Source organism: Salvia splendens, chromosome 5 (genome assembly GCF_004379255.2).
Source record: "Salvia splendens isolate huo1 chromosome 5, SspV2, whole genome shotgun sequence".
NCBI classification, from domain to species: domain Eukaryota; kingdom Viridiplantae; phylum Streptophyta; class Magnoliopsida; order Lamiales; family Lamiaceae; genus Salvia; species Salvia splendens.
Window position 1 is genome coordinate 42,563,657 of NC_056036.1, and position 21,770 is coordinate 42,585,426.

At 37.7% G+C, this 21,770-nt stretch overlaps 3 protein-coding genes across 3 annotated transcripts; 1 reads left to right on the forward strand and 2 right to left on the reverse strand.

Moving 5' to 3' along the window:
• The first annotated feature begins 586 nt into the window (after positions 1–586).
• On the forward strand, positions 587–5,647 carry LOC121801967 (65-kDa microtubule-associated protein 6-like). The gene is made up of 12 exons (XM_042201460.1): positions 587–1,235; positions 2,104–2,307; positions 2,759–3,022; positions 3,241–3,456; positions 3,530–3,685; positions 3,770–3,929; positions 4,028–4,179; positions 4,275–4,362; positions 4,444–4,517; positions 4,596–4,670; positions 4,872–5,208; positions 5,293–5,647. Exons 1-11 carry the CDS (start codon positions 1,155–1,157, stop codon positions 5,205–5,207), a joined length of 1,806 nt encoding a protein of 601 aa, XP_042057394.1. The 5' UTR covers positions 587–1,154; the 3' UTR covers position 5,208; positions 5,293–5,647.
• Positions 5,648–6,622: 975 nt separating this feature from the next.
• On the reverse strand, positions 6,623–10,490 carry LOC121801814 (protein BOLA4, chloroplastic/mitochondrial-like). The gene is made up of 3 exons (XM_042201233.1): positions 10,186–10,490; positions 7,084–7,151; positions 6,623–6,961 (listed from the first exon to the last, which is right to left on the reverse strand). The coding sequence occupies exons 1-3, from the start codon at positions 10,435–10,437 to the stop codon at positions 6,808–6,810; spliced, it is 474 nt and encodes a 157-aa protein (XP_042057167.1). The 5' UTR covers positions 10,438–10,490; the 3' UTR covers positions 6,623–6,807.
• Positions 10,491–11,699: 1,209 nt separating this feature from the next.
• On the reverse strand, positions 11,700–20,130 carry LOC121801970 (alanine--tRNA ligase-like). The gene is made up of 23 exons (XM_042201462.1): positions 19,718–20,130; positions 19,084–19,322; positions 18,844–18,984; positions 18,284–18,430; positions 18,054–18,206; positions 17,692–17,821; positions 17,388–17,484; positions 17,063–17,183; positions 16,729–16,788; positions 15,847–15,897; positions 15,676–15,771; positions 15,300–15,401; positions 15,008–15,130; positions 14,312–14,455; positions 14,127–14,198; positions 13,967–14,042; positions 13,754–13,896; positions 13,541–13,649; positions 13,280–13,467; positions 12,964–13,053; positions 12,474–12,656; positions 12,218–12,397; positions 11,700–12,010 (listed from the first exon to the last, which is right to left on the reverse strand). Exons 1-23 carry the CDS (start codon positions 20,073–20,075, stop codon positions 11,939–11,941), a joined length of 3,075 nt encoding a protein of 1,024 aa, XP_042057396.1. The 5' UTR covers positions 20,076–20,130; the 3' UTR covers positions 11,700–11,938.
• Between the last annotated feature and the right edge of the window lie 1,640 nt (positions 20,131–21,770).

Below are 21,770 nucleotides of genomic sequence, written 5' to 3' on the forward strand. Positions count from 1 at the left end.
AATAAACTTTTACTCTAATTAATCTTTTTTGTATAGTACTACTACCAATATATTATCAATGATGATCTTCCATTTATATATATATATATATATATATATATACCAATATTCAGTGATGATCTTCCATTTATGTATATACGAACAAGAGCATATTTTAGTTGGTCAGAAAGCTCTAATTACATAAACGGTTTATGTACTAAGTACTTTCAGTCCACTTTTGTTAAATTTAATAAGTGTTTCTTATATTCCATTAACTCAATTTATCATAAAACTCATTTTATTATTTTTCACTGACATTTTTTATATTTTTTATATTTCACTGACAAAGGAATTACTTTGCTGTTGACCAATTTTAGCCACTATCATTTCTTTTATATAAAAAAGTACTTAATCATTTGTTTACAAAAATAAGTGGAGAATTAGCTTAATGATTTAATGTGTAGACAAAAATGGTTCAAACGTCCACATAAGAGTTTCTTCGCGTTGACGTAAAAACAAGGAAGAGAGTGTCGGTAGTGAGACACGGAGTGGAGATAGCAATCCTGCCTAACGAGAATATATATACTCTCCAATAACATAATTATAATGAAAAATATTCCTTTTCACTTACACCGGAGGCGCACTGTAGCATAGAACTCCGCGCTAATCTAATCTGTACAGATCCACCTGCATCTGCGCAAGTTAGCCACCACCACCCCCTAAAATCACCATATCTTCCTTTTTCGCCTCTTTCTTCCACCTCTGCTGCAAAGTACATAAAATTGCAGCAATTTCAACAGTAATTGTGAATGTGATTGCTGCTGCTTCATAATAATTGAGTTGTGTGCTACCTTCTTCTACAATTTTTTATATTTATAATCTACAATATTTCTCCACAGTACCTAATTCTTCCTCTCCTTTCCTTTAAATAAAGAACTTGAATTCAGAAACCAAGTTTGTTTGTCCATTTGCGTTGAATTTAGCTTTAGATCTGTTAGAGAGAGAGAGAGAGAGAAATGGTGGTGCATTACATAGTCTCTTTTTTGCTTCTCTTTTAACAAAGGAGAGAGAGAGAGAGAGAAGAGGTTGGAAGGTGCTGCCCTTTCTTCATAAAGTGTAAAGGTGAAGCCTTTAAGCATTTTCTGGAAAGCCCCTTTTGGATTAAGCTGTGAAAAATGATGACTGCTGCATTTGGGAGTAATTCCATCAGTTTCCACACAAGCAATACTTGCAATACTCTGCTGAAAGAACTTCAGGTTTCTATCTTTTTTTCTCACACACACACTTTTTATTTGGTTAGTGTAGAGTAGGTTTTAATGATGTTGTTTGGGGGAGAAAGGGTTCTTGTCATGATGTTTCTATGATTTCTGTTGAACTTTCTTAATTTTGATTTTTTTTTGCCTTTTTGATAAAATTTATAGGATAAGGGTTTATTACTTCATCAATTTCTCACAGTTCCTTGTTTTCCCTTGGAATTGTTATCTTGGTTTTTTTAACTATTCAGTAGAAGAAAGATTAATTTTTAAGATAATTTCTCTGTTAAAGTTTATGATTTGTAAATTATGTTATGATAGGGTAAAAACTGGAGTTCTTTGCACTGTTGGTTGCAAATCATGTCTAATCTGCTTGTGTAACTTTTGATTTTTTTTTCATTCTGACAAGTTTATAGGATAAGGGAGGAAATTTATTAGAGTATGTACTATCATACTATTATAAATATGTAATTTATTATTACTTCATTAATTTCTCACAATTCCTTCTTCCCTTGCAAGTGTTATCTTAAAACTTTTCCTATCAGTAAGACTCTATTTTGTTTTTTTATGAAGAAGCCAAAACATTGGTTTTAATCTGAAGAAAGATTAATTTTTATAATAGTTTATCTGTTAAAGTTTACATATTGTTAATTATATGATGGTATGGGCAAAAATGGAATTTCTTTACATTGTTGATAGCAAATCATGTCTAAACTGCTTGTGTGTATAACCCGAGTTTTTCTAATGAAAATGAAAAGATGAATTTCATATTTTCTTGTTTGAATATCACAATTTTCTAGTTTCTTTGGGTAAGACGGTTGATAAGGGAGTGTAATTTACTTGGTGGTTTTGTAACTGTTGTGATTACCAGCAATTATGGACTGAAATTGGGGAGACTCAAGCGGATAAAGACCGCATGTTAATGGAGCTCGAGAGAGAGTGTTTGGAGATCTACAGAAGAAAGGTTGATGAGGCCGCAAATGACAAGGCACGCCTTCATCAGTCTATTGCTTCCATGGAAGCTGAGGTTGCAATGCTTATTGCAACTCTTGGAGAAATCAACATAAATTCGCAGGTAATGAAGCATCTTTAACACTTGAGACAACTAGCACTTCCATTTTGTGTGATTTGTAGAATGTGTTGTGCAAGAATGTTTGTGACTGAAATGAGACTATGCTCTCGATTCCCGTCTAATGGTATGTTAAGGATAATTGAATCTTAGATTGAGCTGGTAAAACAACATAAAACAATATAAATCAAAGATTTTCAGAGCTTTACTGGTTTTAACCTATTACACACAAATTCACTCCAGCCCAAAACCTCGGTCCTCGATTGCTGAATATTGTTGTGACTGGCCAGTAGTTTTTTATGGTGTATTGGTTATTTTAGAGTTAACAACTTCATCGTTCTGTTCTGGTTATACATCTCTGTCTTATCTTAAACTATATTAATATTAACTCGATTTCACTTATAGATATTTGATTGGTTGTATAATATTGCTTGGCTGATATTTTGCGAACCAACAGGTGCATTCTGACAAGAAAGCGAAATCTTTGAAAGGGCAGCTAGCCTCAGTCAGACCATTAGTGGAAGATCTAAAACTTAAGAAGGAGGAAAGAATGAAGCAATTTGCAGATATTAAGTCACAAATCGAGAAGATTAGTGGCGAGATTTCTGGTTATGGCAGTACTTCCGGTTCTATGACCGCCTTGACTCTGGAAGAACAAGACTTATCAGTGAGAAAACTCACCGAACATCAATCTAAACTGCGTGGTCTTCAGAAAGAGAAGGTTCGTGAAGTAGTGTGTTAAACATTAAAAAATTATCTTCTATATTTCTGCATCCTTCGTTCCAGTCTTTATATTGAACTACAGCGTAGAAACTTTTTTAAAGCCTTATTATTTAATTTGGAAGTGCGTTTACTCACAATTTTAACGACTGCTTTCACTTAAGGATACTGTAGAAGTCTCCTCGACTATGGTTCTAAAACTACTCTTCTTCTTGGCAGTCTGAGCGCCTCCAGAAAGTGATGGATTATGTGAACGAAGTGCATACTTTGTGCGGTGTCCTTAGTATAGATTTCGGCCAAACTGTGAGTGATATCCACCCAAGCTTGCAAGGATCAAGTGTGGGGCTTGTCACGAATATCAGTGACAGCACCTTGGAGGGGCTTGATCAGGCTGTCCTTAAGTTAAAAACCGAGAAAAAGTTCCGGTTTCAAAAGGTATTTGAACTCTGGTAATCTTTTGTTCAAATGTTTTGCTTTCTTGCTAATTTAAGAACTATCGTTGCTGCAGTTGAAAGATGTCGCCGGGTCTCTCTTTGAACTATGGAACTTGATGGATACATCGAAAGAAGACAAGGCTAGCTTCCTTAGAATTACTTCAGTCCTTGGTTTGTCTGAATCAGAAATTGTGCAACCAGGTGCTCTTTCACCGGAGACAGTTCAGCAGGTAAGGGAGCAGTATGAATTTGCACAGCTTTGCGGCTTCTTTCCAGTAACGTGAGTTGATTGTTTGTAATGTCGTCTCGGACAGGTATCAGCAGAGGTTGAGAGGCTCACGAAACTAAAAACGAGTAGGCTGAAGGAACTTGTGATGAAGAAGAGGTCGGAGTTGGAAGATCTGTGCTGTAAAATTCATATTCAACCGGATCAAAGCACAGCTGCTGAGAAAACCAGTGCTTTGATTGATTCGGGTGATTAATCTGTTTCAATAAATACTTCCTCTCTCTCTGTGTCTTCAGTCTTGTTGATTCTTAGTGAAGTTAATCGTTTGAACTCGATCATACTGCAGGCTTGGTGGATCCCTGTGAGCTCTTAGCTAACATCGAGGCACAAATATGTAAAGTCAAAGACGAAGCTTTTAACCGCAAAGAAATAATGGAAAGGATAGACCGGTGGCTTTCTGCGTGTGACGAGGAAAAGTGGCTTGACGATTATAACCTTGTAAGCTACCTTATCATGTGCAGGATATGCAAATCAGATATCAGAATTCCGTCACCTGCAATTTATGATTTCTCTTTTATTGATCGATCATCCAGGATCACAATCGTTACAGTGCTGTAAGAGGTGCGCATATAAACCTTAAACGTGCAGAGCGAGCCAGGATCATGATAAATAAGATTCCAGGTACTTTTTTGGATTCGTTGACGATATCTCTCCTTATCGGAGTTGTTCGTGTTTCTGAGGTTAACGAGATGAAATTTGCAGCTATGGTTGATAATCTAATTAGCAAAACTCTTTCATGGGAGGAGGAGAAACAGAAACTGTTTCTTTATGATGGAGTAAGTGATTTAAAAACTTTCAATGTGTTTTGATGTTTTTGACTACTTTGTTAATTGCATTCTGCATGTCGTGTGTAGGTACGTTTGGTGTCGATTCTGGAGGACTACAAACAAGCCAGACGTCTCAAGGAAGAGGAGAAGAAGCGAGCTCGGGTAATTCAAATTAGATTTTCTTGGAGAAAATTCTTTGTTGATAAATAGTTAAGAAGTAAAGGAATAGCCTTTCTTGAAAAAAATCAAATCTTGTGGAAATCAGAGTAAAAAACTCGCCTTACGTTTACGAGGAAAAGCATCGAGAGACTATTTTTGATGGTTCTCATGTTCTATTGTTGTTTCTACCTTTCCTAAATTTAGGATCACAAGAAACTGCAAGATGTGCTCCTTACCGAGAAAGAATCTATGTACGGGTCTAAGCCAAGTCCGAGGAGAAGCAACAGCTTCAGGAATCAAAACGGATATCGAGCATATGGGAATGGATCAGTGACACCCTCGCCCCGTCGTAACTCCCTAGGCGCAGCCACTCCCGAGCTCCTCACGCCACGTTCATATTCAGGCCGCCACAACGGCTACTTCAAGGAAATGAGAAGGCTCTCCACTGCTCCTCTGAACTTCGTCGCTATACCAAAAGAAGACACCATGTCGTTTTCCTCGATCGGTGGCTCGGAGCCCGAGTCCCCTCCTCAAGTCTGAAGTAAGTTTATTCATTAAGTAGAGAAGCATACTATCACTATCTACAAGGTTTTGGATCATCTTCATTACTATTCATTCTCTGTAGTTCTTGAGAAGTATCGGCTCGTGCTGAGAGGAATCGATAGGGGCTTGTGAATATAGGGTGATGTACACTATGGTGACCGAGGGCCGCGTCTTAGCAGGACGAGACGAACGCGTCCGCGTGTATTTAACTTGCTTCTGGCTGATTTATGGAAGTATGTATGAGGTGTTTGAAGAGATGGGATGCTAAGTATAGAGGTGTTTATTCATAGCTAATTGGAAATAGTGTTGTTGAATTAGGAGATGTTATGTATGTATATAGAGAGGCTTGCTGTTGTTGTTGGGATTTGACTTAGCTTCCCTCCTTTGCTTGTTGCAGTTTCAGAGAGAGATTTTTAAGATATTTGCATTTTGGATTATTGGCAGTGATCATCAAAATACCCGAAAAAACAAATATCTGATGTGAACTAAATTATAACTTCATATTTGGTTTGGTTCGATTCAAATTTGACAAAATTTGGTTTTTTAGTTCAAGTATATAAGAATTTGAAAAAAAATAGTAACGAAATTTACTTTTATCAGTATATAATTATTAATTTTACCTAAAACAAATCCTAGTATAAATATATGTATATATTTTAAGTTTAAATACAGAGTAAAAATTATAAGTATAGATACTCCCTCCGTCCACCATTAAGAGTCTCATTCTTTGGCGGCACGTATTTTAAGAAATGTTAAGAAAAATGATCGATGTGTGAAAAAGAGTTAATGGAATATGAATCTCACTTATGTATAAATATATGTATACATTTTAAGAAATGTTAGTGAAATGAGTTAGTGGAATGTGAGACTCTATTACCATTTATGGTAAAAGTGAACCGGGACTTCTATTCGCAGACGGATTAAAATGAAAAAACGGGACTCATATTCGCGGACGGAGGGAGTAGTATTTTATATCTAAATATTAAAAGTTAGTATGTTTAAAAATAATATAACAGTTATTAATAAAATTATAAGTTTTTATATAAAAATATATAAATCCTGTATTAACGTTAATTGGTCCTTCATAAATAAATTATATGCGCTTGAAATTAGACATGATATAATATTTAATATTGGAAAATTCTTATATAGTTTTGAATTTTCGGTTCTTTTTCAACTTTTTTATTTTTTTTATGTAATTTCAATTTTTTGGTATGCTTTTTTATAGTAGTTCGGATTTTATTTTTCAGTCGATTTGATTCAGTTTTAAATTAAAAAAAAATTGGTTTATTCGGTTCTATTTGAGCAAAAAAACGTACAAAAAATCAAATATTGAAAGTATAGGTGTGTGACCTATTCTAAAATAGTGTAGGATTCAGAAGCATCATTTGAGTTCAACAAAACTAAAGAAATGAATGTCGAATCCACCTTTATGAGGTCTCATATTATTACCCATAGTTCGAAGTGCAAATTCCTTATTGAGTTTCTCACTCAAAAAATATCAAACTTTTACATTATTCAGAGAGAACAAGACACAAGAATATAAGACTATTGGTACAAGGGCGACAAAGTCGATGAAATCGCAACTAATCCTTCGTCACTTCCCTGCTGCTGCTTCAGATGGAGTCCGTGTAGTCATCTGGTCGACAGCGTGCACTCTATCCTGAAGTTCTTCCCATATCGCCTTGTATACGGCCCTCTGTCTATTCACAGCCGATTGCCCCTCAAAAGATGAGGATATGACATCTATGCTGCAAAAATTAGAAGATGAAATCAAACTTTTAGTTTACCAACCCAATGATTATGCGTAGTACAGCATCCTAACAAGATATGAACCCACAATAAGGAATAAGGACAAAAAACGAAACCTTACCTGACATGGCGACCATCACCGTAAGCATCCTTCACAACAACTGAGTCTGCACTCAAATGTTCCTTGATCTAATACAAGGAATATTAACAATATTCAGATAACCGATCCTCATGCTAAGACTACAACGGGAAGTGCGTATTAAATAAAAAAGGCAATCTCTTGTTGTAACCAGTAATGACATTTCACAAGCACTAGCATGTACGACTGTAGGTTTCTTGAAAACTTGCAACTTTAATCCTCGAAAATATGCTAGTGTATTCTAAATGAGTCTACCATCGACAGAATAATATTAGAGAATTGCATTGAATGATGCCTATTCAGTCCAAGCTCAATTTAGGGCCAATTTATGAACAAAATGTATCAAAACAGCATCCTCAAAATATCCAAGGACTAAAAGAGCTCACAAGCTCGAAGTTCAACCAGGTTCAAAAATAATTCATTCAAATTCAAGCTAATTTGTAGACAGAAACTTTTATGATGCATTTTTTCGATAAGGAAATAGGAAAAGCAAAGCCGTGTTATTATTCACCATAATATTCCCCACAATTCGGCACAAGTCAACTCATCGACCATTGGCCAGGAATCTCTTCTCATAAGAGATATGGTGCTTCAAAGCTGACTACAGCATAATACAACCTCAGAGCTTACAAATATACCTTAGGGAAAGAAAGTTATAATCTCTTAAATCTCATGTTTGCCTATTTTCCACTTAAAACCAAAGCTTGTTCCCTTAATCAAATCCAGAAGACTGTTCTAGGATTCTAAGGTAAGCAAGATCATCAGCATAACTTTGTAGTAACTCCAGCAAAGTTTAAATGCTAAGCAGATATGATCCAATAGCTGCACCGGTAAGAGCATTCCCAGTCAATTAATCGCGAGTTGATCAAATTATGTGCCTCAGAGTATAGATTGAGTTGTTTGATAAGGCTAATTTCATGCATCGGTCTAGGGGTTCATTTCATGAAATTGCTGGGTCTAACGCATTGAATTAAGTCAGGTATGTGAAGTTTTTCGCCAGATCCAGGAAAAGAAGAGGACGCTTGCATGGTCCTAGGAAACTGGCGAAAGGGTGAACAATTGGAAGAAAATTGCTAGACGGAGGAAGCCTCGGAGTTGAAGGGTAGAATAGGGATTTCTACGAAAACTCTAGAAGGCTATGTCCGCATCTATAAAAGGGAGAAGCATGCAGGCTGGAGGGACCTTCTCGGCTGGAGGCCTCACTAACAGCTCCTTGCTCGATTCACCTTTCCACACACTTGACTCTGAATTTGCGAGAGATTCCAGTTAGCACTTGACTGGTGGTTCACGTTTAGCTTTCCGACAATGGTTCGAGGGTTGTAACACCGTCCTAGTTCAAGGGCGAAGAAACAATTTACATTTCCGTTGCTATTTACACTGATTCCGCCGAGCTTCGCTGTTCGAAGCTCGGTTTTCTTTTGACAACCAATATTTTCGGTTTTATTCCAGATTTTACTTTTGCTTATGTCTATTGTGTTCATTTCTGGTTTGCTGGTTGAGTTCGATTGATTTCGAGTTAGGATTGTCGGAGTTAGTTATTTTTTTGCAGTTGGTTCTGATTTATTGCCGATACTTGTTGTTTGGATCTGAAGAATGGTTCTGCTTTTTGCATGAATCGGAGGTTGGGTTTTGCTGGAGTTTGTGATTTGTTTGCAGATTGTTCATGATTGATTGAGATTGGAGTAGATCTGTGAAAATCGGAGTTATGGCGTTGGTTTTGCTGTTTGTTGGGTTCGGATGGCTTGGATCCGGAGTGGATTAAGCGTCCGACGTAATCTGAGAAGGAGTACTTGATTTCCATGCCTAGTTTACGTATTTACATTTCATTTCGCCTAGTTTACGTAGATCTGTCGTATCTTCGAGTTATTGTAAGTTTCCGTCGACCAAATCTGTTTATTATGTTTGAATCTGGGCATTTCCTCTGTTTTCTCCATTTGCGAATCTGAATTAGTTAGAAAAGTGCATGAAGATTGTTAGCTGCAGCTTTACCGTACGTTGTCAGGCTTGGATTTCTTGGTCCCCTCTTTTTATTTCCTTTGTCTAGTGGTTATCGGTAGTTATGTACTCGGTCTAGGAATTGTTTAAACTTTTCTGCCTGTTACTTGGTTTAAGAGTCCTTTGTTCTTCGGTCTAGTATTTACGTTTTGTGCCTAGGTCTAGTAGTAGTTAAAATCTCAACCCCTTTTTGCGTGGCAGCAGCCATTTTGTCCAAATTCTCTCAATACTAGCCTACGAATCCATCTCTGTGGGATCGACTCCACTTCCCTATACTAATCCATAGTATTCGGGTTGAGGAAATTTAATTGTTGAAGGAGAGTCGTGAGTGCCCAACGACCGGAGCGCCATTCGATCCCTCGAGTTACTGGACCCTGTGATTCAGTTAATTCGGAGAAGCGTGGTGTCTCGACCTAGCAATTGCTTAGATCAAATTTTGCAAGCGCATAGCTCATAAGACTACTCACACGCCTCCCTTCATTGTTCAAAGACCAAATTAACCTACCAGTCCGATCTCATAACCGAAAACCCCAATCAATCAGGAAAATTTAAACTACATATGAAAGAAACAAATAGGTATGTTTGATAAAAGGCACCGGTAAGAGCATTTCCAATCAATTAAATGCGATTTGACCAAATTATATGCCTCAGAGTATAGATTGAGTTGTTCAAAGACCTAATTAACCTACCAGTCTGATTTCATAACTGAAAACACCAATCAATCAGGAAAAATTAACCTACAAATGAAAGAAACAAATAGGTATATTTGAGAAAAGGCACCGGTAAGTTCCTATCAATTAAATGCGATTTGATCAAATTATGTGCCTCAGAGCATAGATTGAGTTGTTCAAACTTCAAAGACATAATTAATCTACTAGTCCGATTTCATAACAAGGCACCGGTAAGAGCAATTCCAATCAATTAAATGCGATTTGATCAAATTATGTGCCTCAGAGCATAGATTGAGTTGTTCAAACTTCAAAGACATAATTAGCTACCAGTCCGATTTCATAACTGAAATCCCCAATCAATCGGACAAATTTAATCTACACATGAAAGAAACAATTAGGTATATTACAGAAAAGGCACCTTCTTCTCCATTGTTTTCATCAAAGGAACTTCGATTGGGGACGGAGTGTCGGTCGCCTGGACGCAGAAATTCCGCCTGATTGCAAAAGCAGAGGAGGAACGACCGAGGCTCCGGCTGAGTAGCGAGCGGATGGAGGTTGTAGCCGACGTCGAGATCATCATCGGCGAGGGAGCTCGGCGGAGAAAGGAGCGGCTGCCGGAGAGACATAGGGCGGCGACGTTAGGGCGGAATAGCAGCGATTTGGCTGCCATTTTTGGATGGATTTGTGTAGACTGTAGTGGTGAGGGCTGATTGTTTCATTCCCTCTCTTCAAATTTATATCCCTATAATTATTAATCAATTTAAACACTAATTTTGAAGTGATAATACTGTCAAATCTCTCTTTTAAATAATCAAAATTAATAATTATTCAGTTTTAGTGTCATAGCATATGGTAAAATATAATATAAATATCTTTTAATTAAGTAAATTTAATTTTCTTTTTCCTTGTAAATACAGTATTATTCTATTTATTCCATTAAAATTGATCATTTCTTTTTGGGCAAGGGATTTTAAAATGTTTAATGAATTAAATAAAAAGTGAATATAATAATAAAAAAAAGATTTATAAGTAAAAAAGAGAATTGGGAAGAATCAAACTATTTTGGAGGACAATTTAACGCATTATAAACCTTTTATTACTATTATATTGATACTTATTTAATAAAGAATATATAGTATGTTAAAAATAGTATTCCATATTAAGATCATTCACAAATCACAACTCATATCTCATTGAATATTCCAACTCTGTCATATTATCATTTTCCTTTTAACAGCAATAAGAGAACAACAATTATTATCTTCAACATTCAGTTTCCAAAAAAATTTATCTTAATTATTAAACTAAAGAGTAGTATCATCATGCAACTTCACCTGCCCTGATGATTACCTTTTACTCAAATGGTAATGATAAGATTTAGATGCCAAGACACAACAGAAATTTCCATACGAATGTAAATATATGAAGCACCAAACTTATAGAGAAAAGGATATGGCCTCAATAAATATCATTTTCAAAATGAGCAATAATATTGTTTTTTCACCTAAGAAGTAAAACTATGTACTAATTTCACAAGGGAACAATTCATCATTGTCTGATATTCTTTTTACGACACTATTAAATTGACTGGATTTATTTGGAATTCATGCATGACAGTCCATAGTTTTGGAATGATGCGCTGTGCTCCCAACTGGCAGGTTCAAACACAGTTTCGGATCTAAAAAGCATGGATGAAATCCCAACATATGATTGTGAATCCACGAATTACTTATATCCCACAATCAATTCATTGTTAGCCCAGCTGATCAAGCCAACAACCACAACCAACTATTTCATCGAATTTTCCCCTTCTTCTGTGACTACTTCCTTTCGTGTAGGTACATTCTCGGTCACCGTTGTGATCACCAGATACCCTTAATCGGCACCACATATCCAAGAGAATGATTAGACATAAAAAAAAAAACAAGAAAATTTGCCATCAAAACATGGGTATTAATATTATACAAGGAAGTTTACTACTAGTATATAACCAAATCTTGAAAGAAGCCTGATTGTTTTCAACAAATAAAACAAAAGTAATCAAATCTATATTAAATTACAAGCGTTTGTTTTTTGGAATGCAACCACTGGTTCGTTCAAATTTCCTTGCACGAGCAACTTCACCGTTGCATCGTGCATAAATTTGAAAACTGTAGATGCTTTGTGTCTTCTCATTTCAACTTCATTGCCGCAAAGGATTCTGCCACATCCATTGCAGTTTCAATACGAGATGCATCACTCCCCTGAAAGAGTGACAAAATCCATGAGCCAGAAAATAAAACAAAGCGTTCAGCTGCACGCAGTTAGCAGCTATATGCAAGCACGCGAGAAAATATACCCTCTCTGTTCCCCAGATGAGCATGAATACAAATCTTGACGTATTAAAACGCGCTTTAAACATTGTTTATGCATCATTATCCAAAGAGGTTTATTAAAATGGGATTACTCACCTGGCCTTGAGCAAGACCCCCTTTTCCTCCACCTCCTTTTCCACTTATCAATTCCAAAACCTTTTTCAACCATTCTGTAACATTTAAGGACTTGTACTTGCCATCTTTCTCGGGTACACCAGCACAAACAAAGGCCTTGTTCACTGTTTCGTCTCTGCTAAAGACCATGATCGCCATCCCCTATAAACACAAGTAAATCGGATTCAGAGAACAAGTGGAAAGTGGCTGTTAATCTAAGTAGGAAGGTGACGAGAACCTTCTGCTCCATGACTTTGACAACTGCCTCACGGATTGCAGAAGTATCAGAACCAACACCAACATGTGAAATGCAGAAGGTCTTTCCATTCGATGAAGCACCTTCAGCTGTTTGTATGGCTGCTTCGATGGCTTTCTGCATATGTTCTTCGGCTATCTTCTTTTTGGCTTTGATGACTTGGCTCTGACAAAAGCACAAGTCATCAGAGTGTAAGAGAGTCAATTAGGTAAGCCAATACATAGCGGAGTACTTGACAAAGAACAGGATCAACCACTAACTATGAGGAAATAATCAAAATTTGTTTTAAAATCACCATCGAGTGAATGACTAGCATTAATTTTGAAGTGCAGATGGAAACAACCACATGATCCCTACCTAACTATTTTCTCAAATAAAACAGTTTACAGATCTCTGAGGACAGATAAGAATTAGGCTCGAGCAGTAACATACGACTCCATTAGTACTCAGCAGACTTGAGAGTGAGAAGTACCTGAAGCACAGAAATTTTTGCCTTGAGATCAGCTTTTGTTGCAGAAGGGACAGATGCTCCTTCCACACGACTATTTAAGGCAGTTACTTTCTGAGAAATAATTCCGAAAGAGGTCAGCTCATAAGATAAAAAATAAGACATAGTAGTGATGATTAACAAGTTAATGTTTAAAGGAAATTAAGTCTTCAAACAACATGCCTCTTTTTCACGAGTGTTAAAACTATAAAATATGACTGGAGTAATTGAAGGAAGTATGATTGCATGTCAAAGTTTCAGGCATTAAGACAAATAAGGAAAGTAGTTATCCAACAAAAACCTGCTCCAGAATGCTTCCTTCAGTTTTGGATGCTTCATTTATTTCTTGTTCAAGTGATGCCGCCAGTTCAAAAGCTTTGAAAGCATAATCCAATGTGACGGCTGTAATTCTACGAATTCCTTTAGCAATTCCTTCCTCTTGTAAGAGTGCAAATGCTTTGGCTTCCCTAGTGTTCGATATGTGTGTCCCTGAAGGGGCATTTCAACTTTATTAACCCAGCAGAGATTCCCTGTCAAAAGGTGATTAAAGTCCTTTACTTACCTCCACATAACTCTGCAGAGATTGATAACCATTCTTCACTTTCAGGATTTGTAAGTAAATCCTCCACTTTGCGACCGACTGATACAATCCGCACAGGGTCAGGATACACCTACAGAAAAGGGGGGAAAAATTAACTGAAAGATGAAAGACAAAATGTAAGAAACCAGAAAATTCAGACAAAATGCTTCCAGTATAAAGATTCTCCAATCTCACCTCCCCAAAAACAGCTCTTAGACCATTTACACGTTTTGCATCAGCAAGTTTGGCCTCCTTTGCGAAAACATCCAGTTCAGCCTTAATCTGCTCGTTCACAATGGACTCGATTTTTCTTAGTTCCTCGGGCTTCACAGGCTTCCCTGCATTACATTGTGGGAGCATCAGTTACCTAATATAAGGACTGGAAAAAACTAAAGCAGATGAGCTTACCATGAGAAAAGTCATATCTCAGCTTCTCAGGAAGAACAATGGATCCTTTCTGGTCGACATGGTTACCAAGTACCTCCTGCACTTATCACAATGTATTGAAAGCTAATTTCAAAAATAAACAGGACCCCATGTAGAGGGCAAGTGTTTGTTCTGGCCTTACCCTTAGAGCAAAATTCAACATGTGTGTGCAGGTATGATTGGGAGCAATCAATGTCCGTCTATCATAGTCAACCTGCTCAGCAACAGTCCCAACAAAAACGCGACTTAATTGGCCAACAAAAGTACCTAATTTGCGTGTATCTGAACTATCATGATGAAATCCTTAAGAATGAAATAATGTATCACCTTACAAACCACTTTATCGCCAATGTAAAGCCTGCCAGTCTTTCCTCTAAAAGAACCAATATGAATAACAAACCCGCCATAAATCTGAACATTACTGACTTCAAAAGCTCCATCAGGGCCTTCAATTATTCCTGTATCATATATCTACAAGACAATATTGACCGAGTGAATTAAAAACCGTGCTCCAAACCCATGGATGGTTTTGCATTTGCACAAAATAACCCAAAATACGAAATAGTAGTGTATTATAATTTCCCAGCGCAAAAAAGAAAACCTACTAATTCAAGTTAGAAATCTTTACATAGGATAATGAGTTAGAGTATACAATTAGTGTTCTTTAACTATGTTTGTGTCTTGTGGACCATCTCATGAAATCTTGCCTTATAGGGTAACATAGTTGAGAACAATTACAGTTCATTCAGACACAATTCAGTCTGCGAATGACCCATCGATCAATCTTGGGTAACCAGCAATCAAATTACAGCCAGTTTAATGTAATTATTTTAACTAGGAAAATGAGACAAGGTTTCTTTAAAAGCAAATATGAGAACCAATTTACACTTAAGTAACAATTATCCACCACAACAATTTGAAAAATGTAACCAAATTAAGAGCTGACACTGAAGGAGAAAAACAATAAGTGGTATCTGTGACAAACTAGATGAAATCCAAAGCAGATTGACTTTAGATGTTTACCTGACCACCTTGCTCGGCATAAAAACTAGTGGTTTCAAGGATTAACCCAACTTCTTCACCAGGAACAACACTTTCGAGGAATTCAGCACCAGAGTAAATAGCTTTAATCGCACTTGTGTGGTCCTATAAAATGAAAATATACAAATCGAAAATGAATTGTTTATGGCCCAGACCAAAATGGTCGCAAGATTCATTTGTAGGAAATCAGTGGGGACAAAAATTGAAAAGCCAATTTTGACTTGCAAAGAGTAGCAAGAATAATTGGATGCAATTAATTAAAATGATTACAAACCTGGAACCAGATAAATTTAAATGAATCATCTGTAGCAGAAACCCCTTTCTTGTGCAATGAGGCAGTAGCATCAGCGTCCATGGCAATAACAGCACCAGCTTGCTAGAAAATCCACAGATAACTTTTAGCATAACCACATTAAGAGGAATAACAATCTTTGAATATCAATTGGCAGTTACTGAGTTACTTCACTCAGTGCATCAATACCAAGAATTATTCTAAAATTTGCTTATACAAAAATAAATTTTACAGCAAAATTATACTTTCTACTTCAAGAAATTTAATTCTGAGTTTCTTAAAGAATCAACAGAGGTAGAGAAATATATCTGAAGAATAAGCATTTTGATTATTTATTTGTAGCAGCGTGTATCATTACCTTATTCTGTGCACTCCTTGATCTTTCTCGTGCTTTATTCATTGCTAGATTAAAGCCTTCCACGTCCACTGTCAAGCCTCTTTCTTCAGCCATCAGCTGATAGACACAAGTTGTCGGTCACAATCAAAGGAAGAAAATCATTTTCACACTGAAAATTGGGGAGGCAATTACCTGAGTTAAATCTAAAGGAAATCCATAGGTATCCCACAAGTCAAATGCATCCTGCAATCGAATGTGAAATTGGTAGTTAGAAGCCAAATACTAGTGTCCTGATTGCTGTAAGTATACGTCAGTAGACCAATTTTATTACGTAGTAGATGTTTGAACGATGCAACTATGCATGTCCAAATTTCAGCTTATCAAATATAAACTGCACATCAGATAAGTGAGAATCAAGAAATTAGGAGGGAGTGCATGAACATTATCCATGTGGAGTCGTGGAGGTAGGTCCCAATAAATGAGAATATAAAAGAAAGTCAGGATGTTTTAGACATGTGTGAAGCCCTTCCATGCTTTGACATGAAGTGCAGAACATATAAATCATCTTCTTAATTAAGTAAAGATGGAAAGACCAGTAAAAAGAATTGAAAAAATTCTCAAGAAAAAAAGGATTTACTAAAAAATTACTTTTACAATATGTGTGTTGCTCGAACACGGTGGCAACATGATAAATATATGCTACCCATGTAGTGGGATATGTGGTTAGTTGCTCGAACTCCAATAAATCTATTATTCTTTTCTTGCCAGGGCTCCAACCAGTCACAAAAACAAATTTTCCGCAGCTAACAAAAATTGTATTCATGATCCTCTACTTAATCAATTAGGTCATAAAAACATAAACTGCATGCATGCTAACGCATGAAATTGAATGGCAAAATCAACTCTTTTACAAGTCTATAGGAAGCAGTTTAACAAAGAATAATATGTGGAAGTGAGTAACAATGTAATAGTTACAAAAGCTAGATTGGCCTACATATGAGAAATCTAGACAAAGGCACCAAATTACCATAAAAGGATAGAGACGAATGACAACAAAACGGGCTAATAACTTGCCTGTCCACTAAGTGTTTTCCCTTGGACTTCTTGAGCAGCCTTCTTAAATTTCTCAATTCCCTGCGGAAAAAACAGACCAAAGCATCAGAATGGAACCATAGTTTCTACTAGGGGATCTAAAATCAGTATTTAACAAAACTGATGTCAGTAGTAGAAGATGGATGGCTACAGAGTCGTGACAGATGTCTGCTAACTGAAGCTAATATAACCCAAATAAAAACAAGTCAAGGCATGGAACGGTTGTCTGCATATAAAAAATGAAGCTGCAAACTGACCACCAAATGACCAAATGGGAAGGATTATAAAACAAGATAAAGGAAATCAATGGACATACTTTAGTTAAAGTCCTGCTGAAGCTGGACTCTTCATCTGCAATAATCTCCCTAATCTTCACGGCATGTTCTTTCAGCTCTGGAAAAACATCACTCATGACATCCACCACAATTTGCACCAGCCTTTTCACATAACAATATAATAGTATGAGAAGCAATAAACAATTCTATTGAAACAAAACACATGAAAGATCATAATCGAGGAGATAGGAGGGAGTATATATTGCAATACCTCAATAGTGGAAACGTACAGTACAAAATACAAAGGATATATCTGGGGGAAATAAAAATATAACAAAAAATAAGCATAATGTGGCAGATGTGTACCCACTGAAAAAGCCTGGTTGAGCTTTCAGGACTTCAGTACCATATCTGACAGCTCGTCGGAGGATGCGCCTCAACACATATTCACGCCCATCGTTACCTGCAGATCAGTTATCAGCTTCTCAGACCATCTAAAAGATTCACATGATAGGCATAACCGTGAAGCTATATACTGACATCCCTCAAATAAGTCCAAAAATTCGGATGCTAAGAGTTTCGGAATATGCTATTGCTGGCAATATGAATGAGAGTACAACTTATGAACTAGGCACATCAAAAATCATGATTACAAACATTAGAACTTCACCTGGGCACGAACCATCAGCTATGGCGATTGAAATTGTTCTAATGTGGTCAGCAACAACCCTGTAGGCCATGTCAACTCCATCTAGGTCATCAGCTCCAACTTTCCCAGAGTATGGGCGGGCTTTAGTTGCCTAAAAAGAGTATAAATTACTTAGAGACCACGAATATCTAACACAAATATTCAAGTAAAAAATAGCAAGATTGGGAGCAAAATCCCTTATTATTTTCTGAAAAGTCATGTCTTAATATATAAGAACATATTTCACAGCCTTAAACATTTAAAACATGAAAAACTCCTTATCTCAAAAGAATCTTCAGACTACGAATAGGTTAGTTTACCAAAGATGCAGATATTCCATTTACCTGTTGTATTGCATCAAATATGGGCATGAAAATGTCGGTATCATAATTGCTCATCTTATTTTGAAGAACAGAAGTTAATCTTTCAAAACCCAGCCCAGTGTCAACATGTTTTGCAGGCAGCGGTTTCAGTACTCCATCCGCTTCCCTGTTAAACTGCAATGTCCTATCAATTCAGTTGTTGTAACCATAGGCACATAATTAAGTCCCATAGTATAGGAGTAAAGAACCACCTGAATAAACACAACATTCCATATTTCAATCACTGTAGGGTCATCATTGTTCACAAAGGATGCAGCATCACGCCCGCCAATCCTATCAAAATGGATTTCAGTACAGGGCCCACAAGGTCCAGTATCCCCCATCTCCCAAAAGTTGTCCTAGCATAAAATAATAAAATTTAGTGAATACAGAAAGTAGACATCATTAAGATAGCCACATAAACTGAATGCAATGTCGGACACTAATATACAGTGATACAAATACATATAAATAAAATAGCCACATGAATGCAAACATGTTCTGAAACATAGAACTAACGAAAAAATTATTTATGTTCATATCTTTACTGTTTTCGACTAACTAGCTATCTTAATGTTGTGGTCCAAATGCAGACATGTCGATAGTGTCGGAACCACTTCAAGCATCAATTTAAGCCACTCTTACCAGATCATTCCATAACAATGAACATCAACTTACAAGTATATATAGCTATATATGCATGCACACTTATAAATACATAAAATCATGCATGGTGCAGACAAATTAGGAGGAAAGAGAGAAGGGTTCGCACTTTACAACCAAAAGGCAAAACACGGTTGGGAGGAAGAACTTGGAGCCACTTATCTCTTGCTTCAAAGTCAGCCGGAAGACCAAGTTTCTCATCTCCACCAAAATAGGTGGCATAAATTCTATCACCAGGCAACTTATATACCTGTTCCGAAGTACAACAGATCAAATTTGAAGTGGAATTAGTGAAACAGTGAAGAAGAGAACAAAATCGGCATACATAAATCTGACATGAAACTTTTACCTTGGTAAGGAGCTCCCAAGCCCATTCAATGGCCTCATTCTTAAAATAATCCCCAAAAGACCAATTCCCAAGCATCTCGAAAAAGGTATGGTGGTAAGTATCCTTGCCCACATCGTCAAGATCATTATGCTTACCACCAGCACGAATACACTTCTGAGTGTTGTAAGCACGTTTGAGTTTGCTCAGCTCCGTGTTAGGGTCAACCGTGCCCAAGAAGATAGGCTTGTACTGATTCATACCTAACGAATACAATCAAACACACACCAGTGACAACAAATCAGCATCTATATTTTCAGCTTCCATCGGATCACAGATAGTACACTTTCACTAACACCAATTTGACCAACTAAGCACTCAAATCCAAAACATTTATAGATAGAACTCCGAAGTCCAAATTGCAGAACTTCGGATCACAAATAGCTACTCCTCTTCAAATTATGTATAACGCTTTCGCTAACACCTATTTGACCAACGAATCATTCAATCCAAAAACAATTAAATAGAGCACTGAATTGCAGAACTTTGGATCACAAATAGCCAATCTCACTCACTAATCATTCAAATACAATTCATAAACAGTTGAAATAGCTCCGAATAACAGAAAATCATGGATATTCGAGAAGCAAAACCCTACCAGCATTAGCGAAGAGGAGAGTGGGGTCATTGTGTGGAACTACGGGGCTTGATATCCAATTGACGTGAGCTTTGTCCTCGAAGAATTTAAAAAATGTGTTCCTGACTTTATTCGCCGGCCACTCAGTTTCGGTCGCTTGAGACCCCATGGAAGGCGTTGACGGTGCTTCTTCTGCCACGATAATACCGCTGCGGCTGCTGTAGGATTGAGCTGGACGGAAAAGCACGAGACTCCGGCAGACTGTGGCAGAAGTAACCGGCGGCGGATGCGGTTGCGGCGGCGGCGGAAGTTTGAGTAATTTGCGGAGTGGTAACGCTAAAGAGGAAATGCTAACTTTGATAGTGTAATAAACCCTCATCCATTCCCTTGTAGACTCGCATATTTTATGGATTAAACAAGGATTCTTAAATATTTGTCGATTGGTTTTGCTATGTATAATTAGTTTTGGGTTTACATATAATCAGATACCAATCTCTATGTAACGTTGTGTATGAATAATTTTAGCTTATAGCTACATGTTTGTTGATGATAGTAATATTATGGAGTAGTATATTGGACCAATTTAATTTTGAAAAGTCTAGAATAATTCAATCTCTTGTAATCAAATATCAAAATTTTCTCATAAAGTTAATGTTTGTGTATCGCGAATAACATTGAGCATCTATGTGATCTTTTAATTACATGAAGGATATTTATTCATTACTAATTTCGAATAACGACATGCATTTCTTTTTATATGCAAAAAATATTATACGTTTAAATATTAGTGTGAATTCGATAAATCTAAAAGAATTTTAAAAGTCATTGCGTGTCTTGTTTGGTTGTTGAGACACCCCCTATTTGGCATGGTATTCTATTGTGCCTATTTCTTAGAGCATCCACAATGGCGGCGAGCCAACCGGCTAGCCGATCCCAGGCGCTCGTTGGTCCGCTCGCCGAACCATTGCAGCCGGCGAGCGCAAAATCGGCAAGAAAAATGGCGAGCGCACGCCGATTCCCGAGCGCTGGCCGATGCGCTGGCCGATCGGCTGGCCGCCTTTGCAGGCTCCCGATCGGCGAGAGATCGACCAGCCGATTTTTTTTTTTAATTTAATTTTCAAAACACTATATATACGCGATTTGCACGTTATTTTCATTCGCACCACTTGTTTTAACGAGCTTTCTCTCAATTGCACAAGATCAACAACTCGAAATGAGTAGCGCGGGTGGTAGTAGTGATGGTAGTGGTGGGGATGTTGAGGAGTACGAACGGCGAATGAACGAAGTGTTGGAGGCCTATACGGACCGTGAGATAAACCGGCTGTTACAGAGGGCCTTGCAGCCGGCGGTACCTTGACCTCGACCCGTTATCCACTGCCGAACAGTGATTGAGCGGGATCACGTAGCTGCACATCAGCGGCTATATGAAGACTACTTCGCACCGGAGCCGCGGTTTAATGCCAACCTTTTCAGGCGGCGTTTTAGGATGAGCAGAGCCCTGTTTATGCGTATTGTTGACGCTTTGGAACGTCGATATATGTGTTTCCGCTTCAGGCACGATGCGGCTGGCAGACCCGGCCACACACCTATTCAAAAGTGCACTGCGGCAATCAGGCAGTTGGCCTATGGAGGCGCGGCAGACATGTAGGACGAGTACCTCCACATCGGTGAGACGACTGCCCTTGAATGTATGAAGTATTTCTGTCAGGGCGTGGTTGAAATATTCCGTGATCAGTACCTTCGAAGCCCTACCCCTGAAGACTGCCAAGAGTTGATGCAGATGCACGGGGAGAAGCATGGGTTCCCGGGTATGTTAGGCAGCATAGATTGTATGCATTGGGAGTGGAAGAACTGCCCCGCTGCCTGGAAAGGGTTCTACATGACCGGCTACAAGGGAAAGAATCCCACGATGATCCTCGAGGCCGTAGTTGATTACCGGCTGTGGATTTGGCATGCATATTTTGGGGTAGTCGGGTCGAACAACGACCTCAACGTCCTCAACTCGTCGCCCCTTTTCAACGAGCAGTGCCAGAGGGTCGGTCCGGCCATCAGTTTTATCGCCAACGGGAACCAG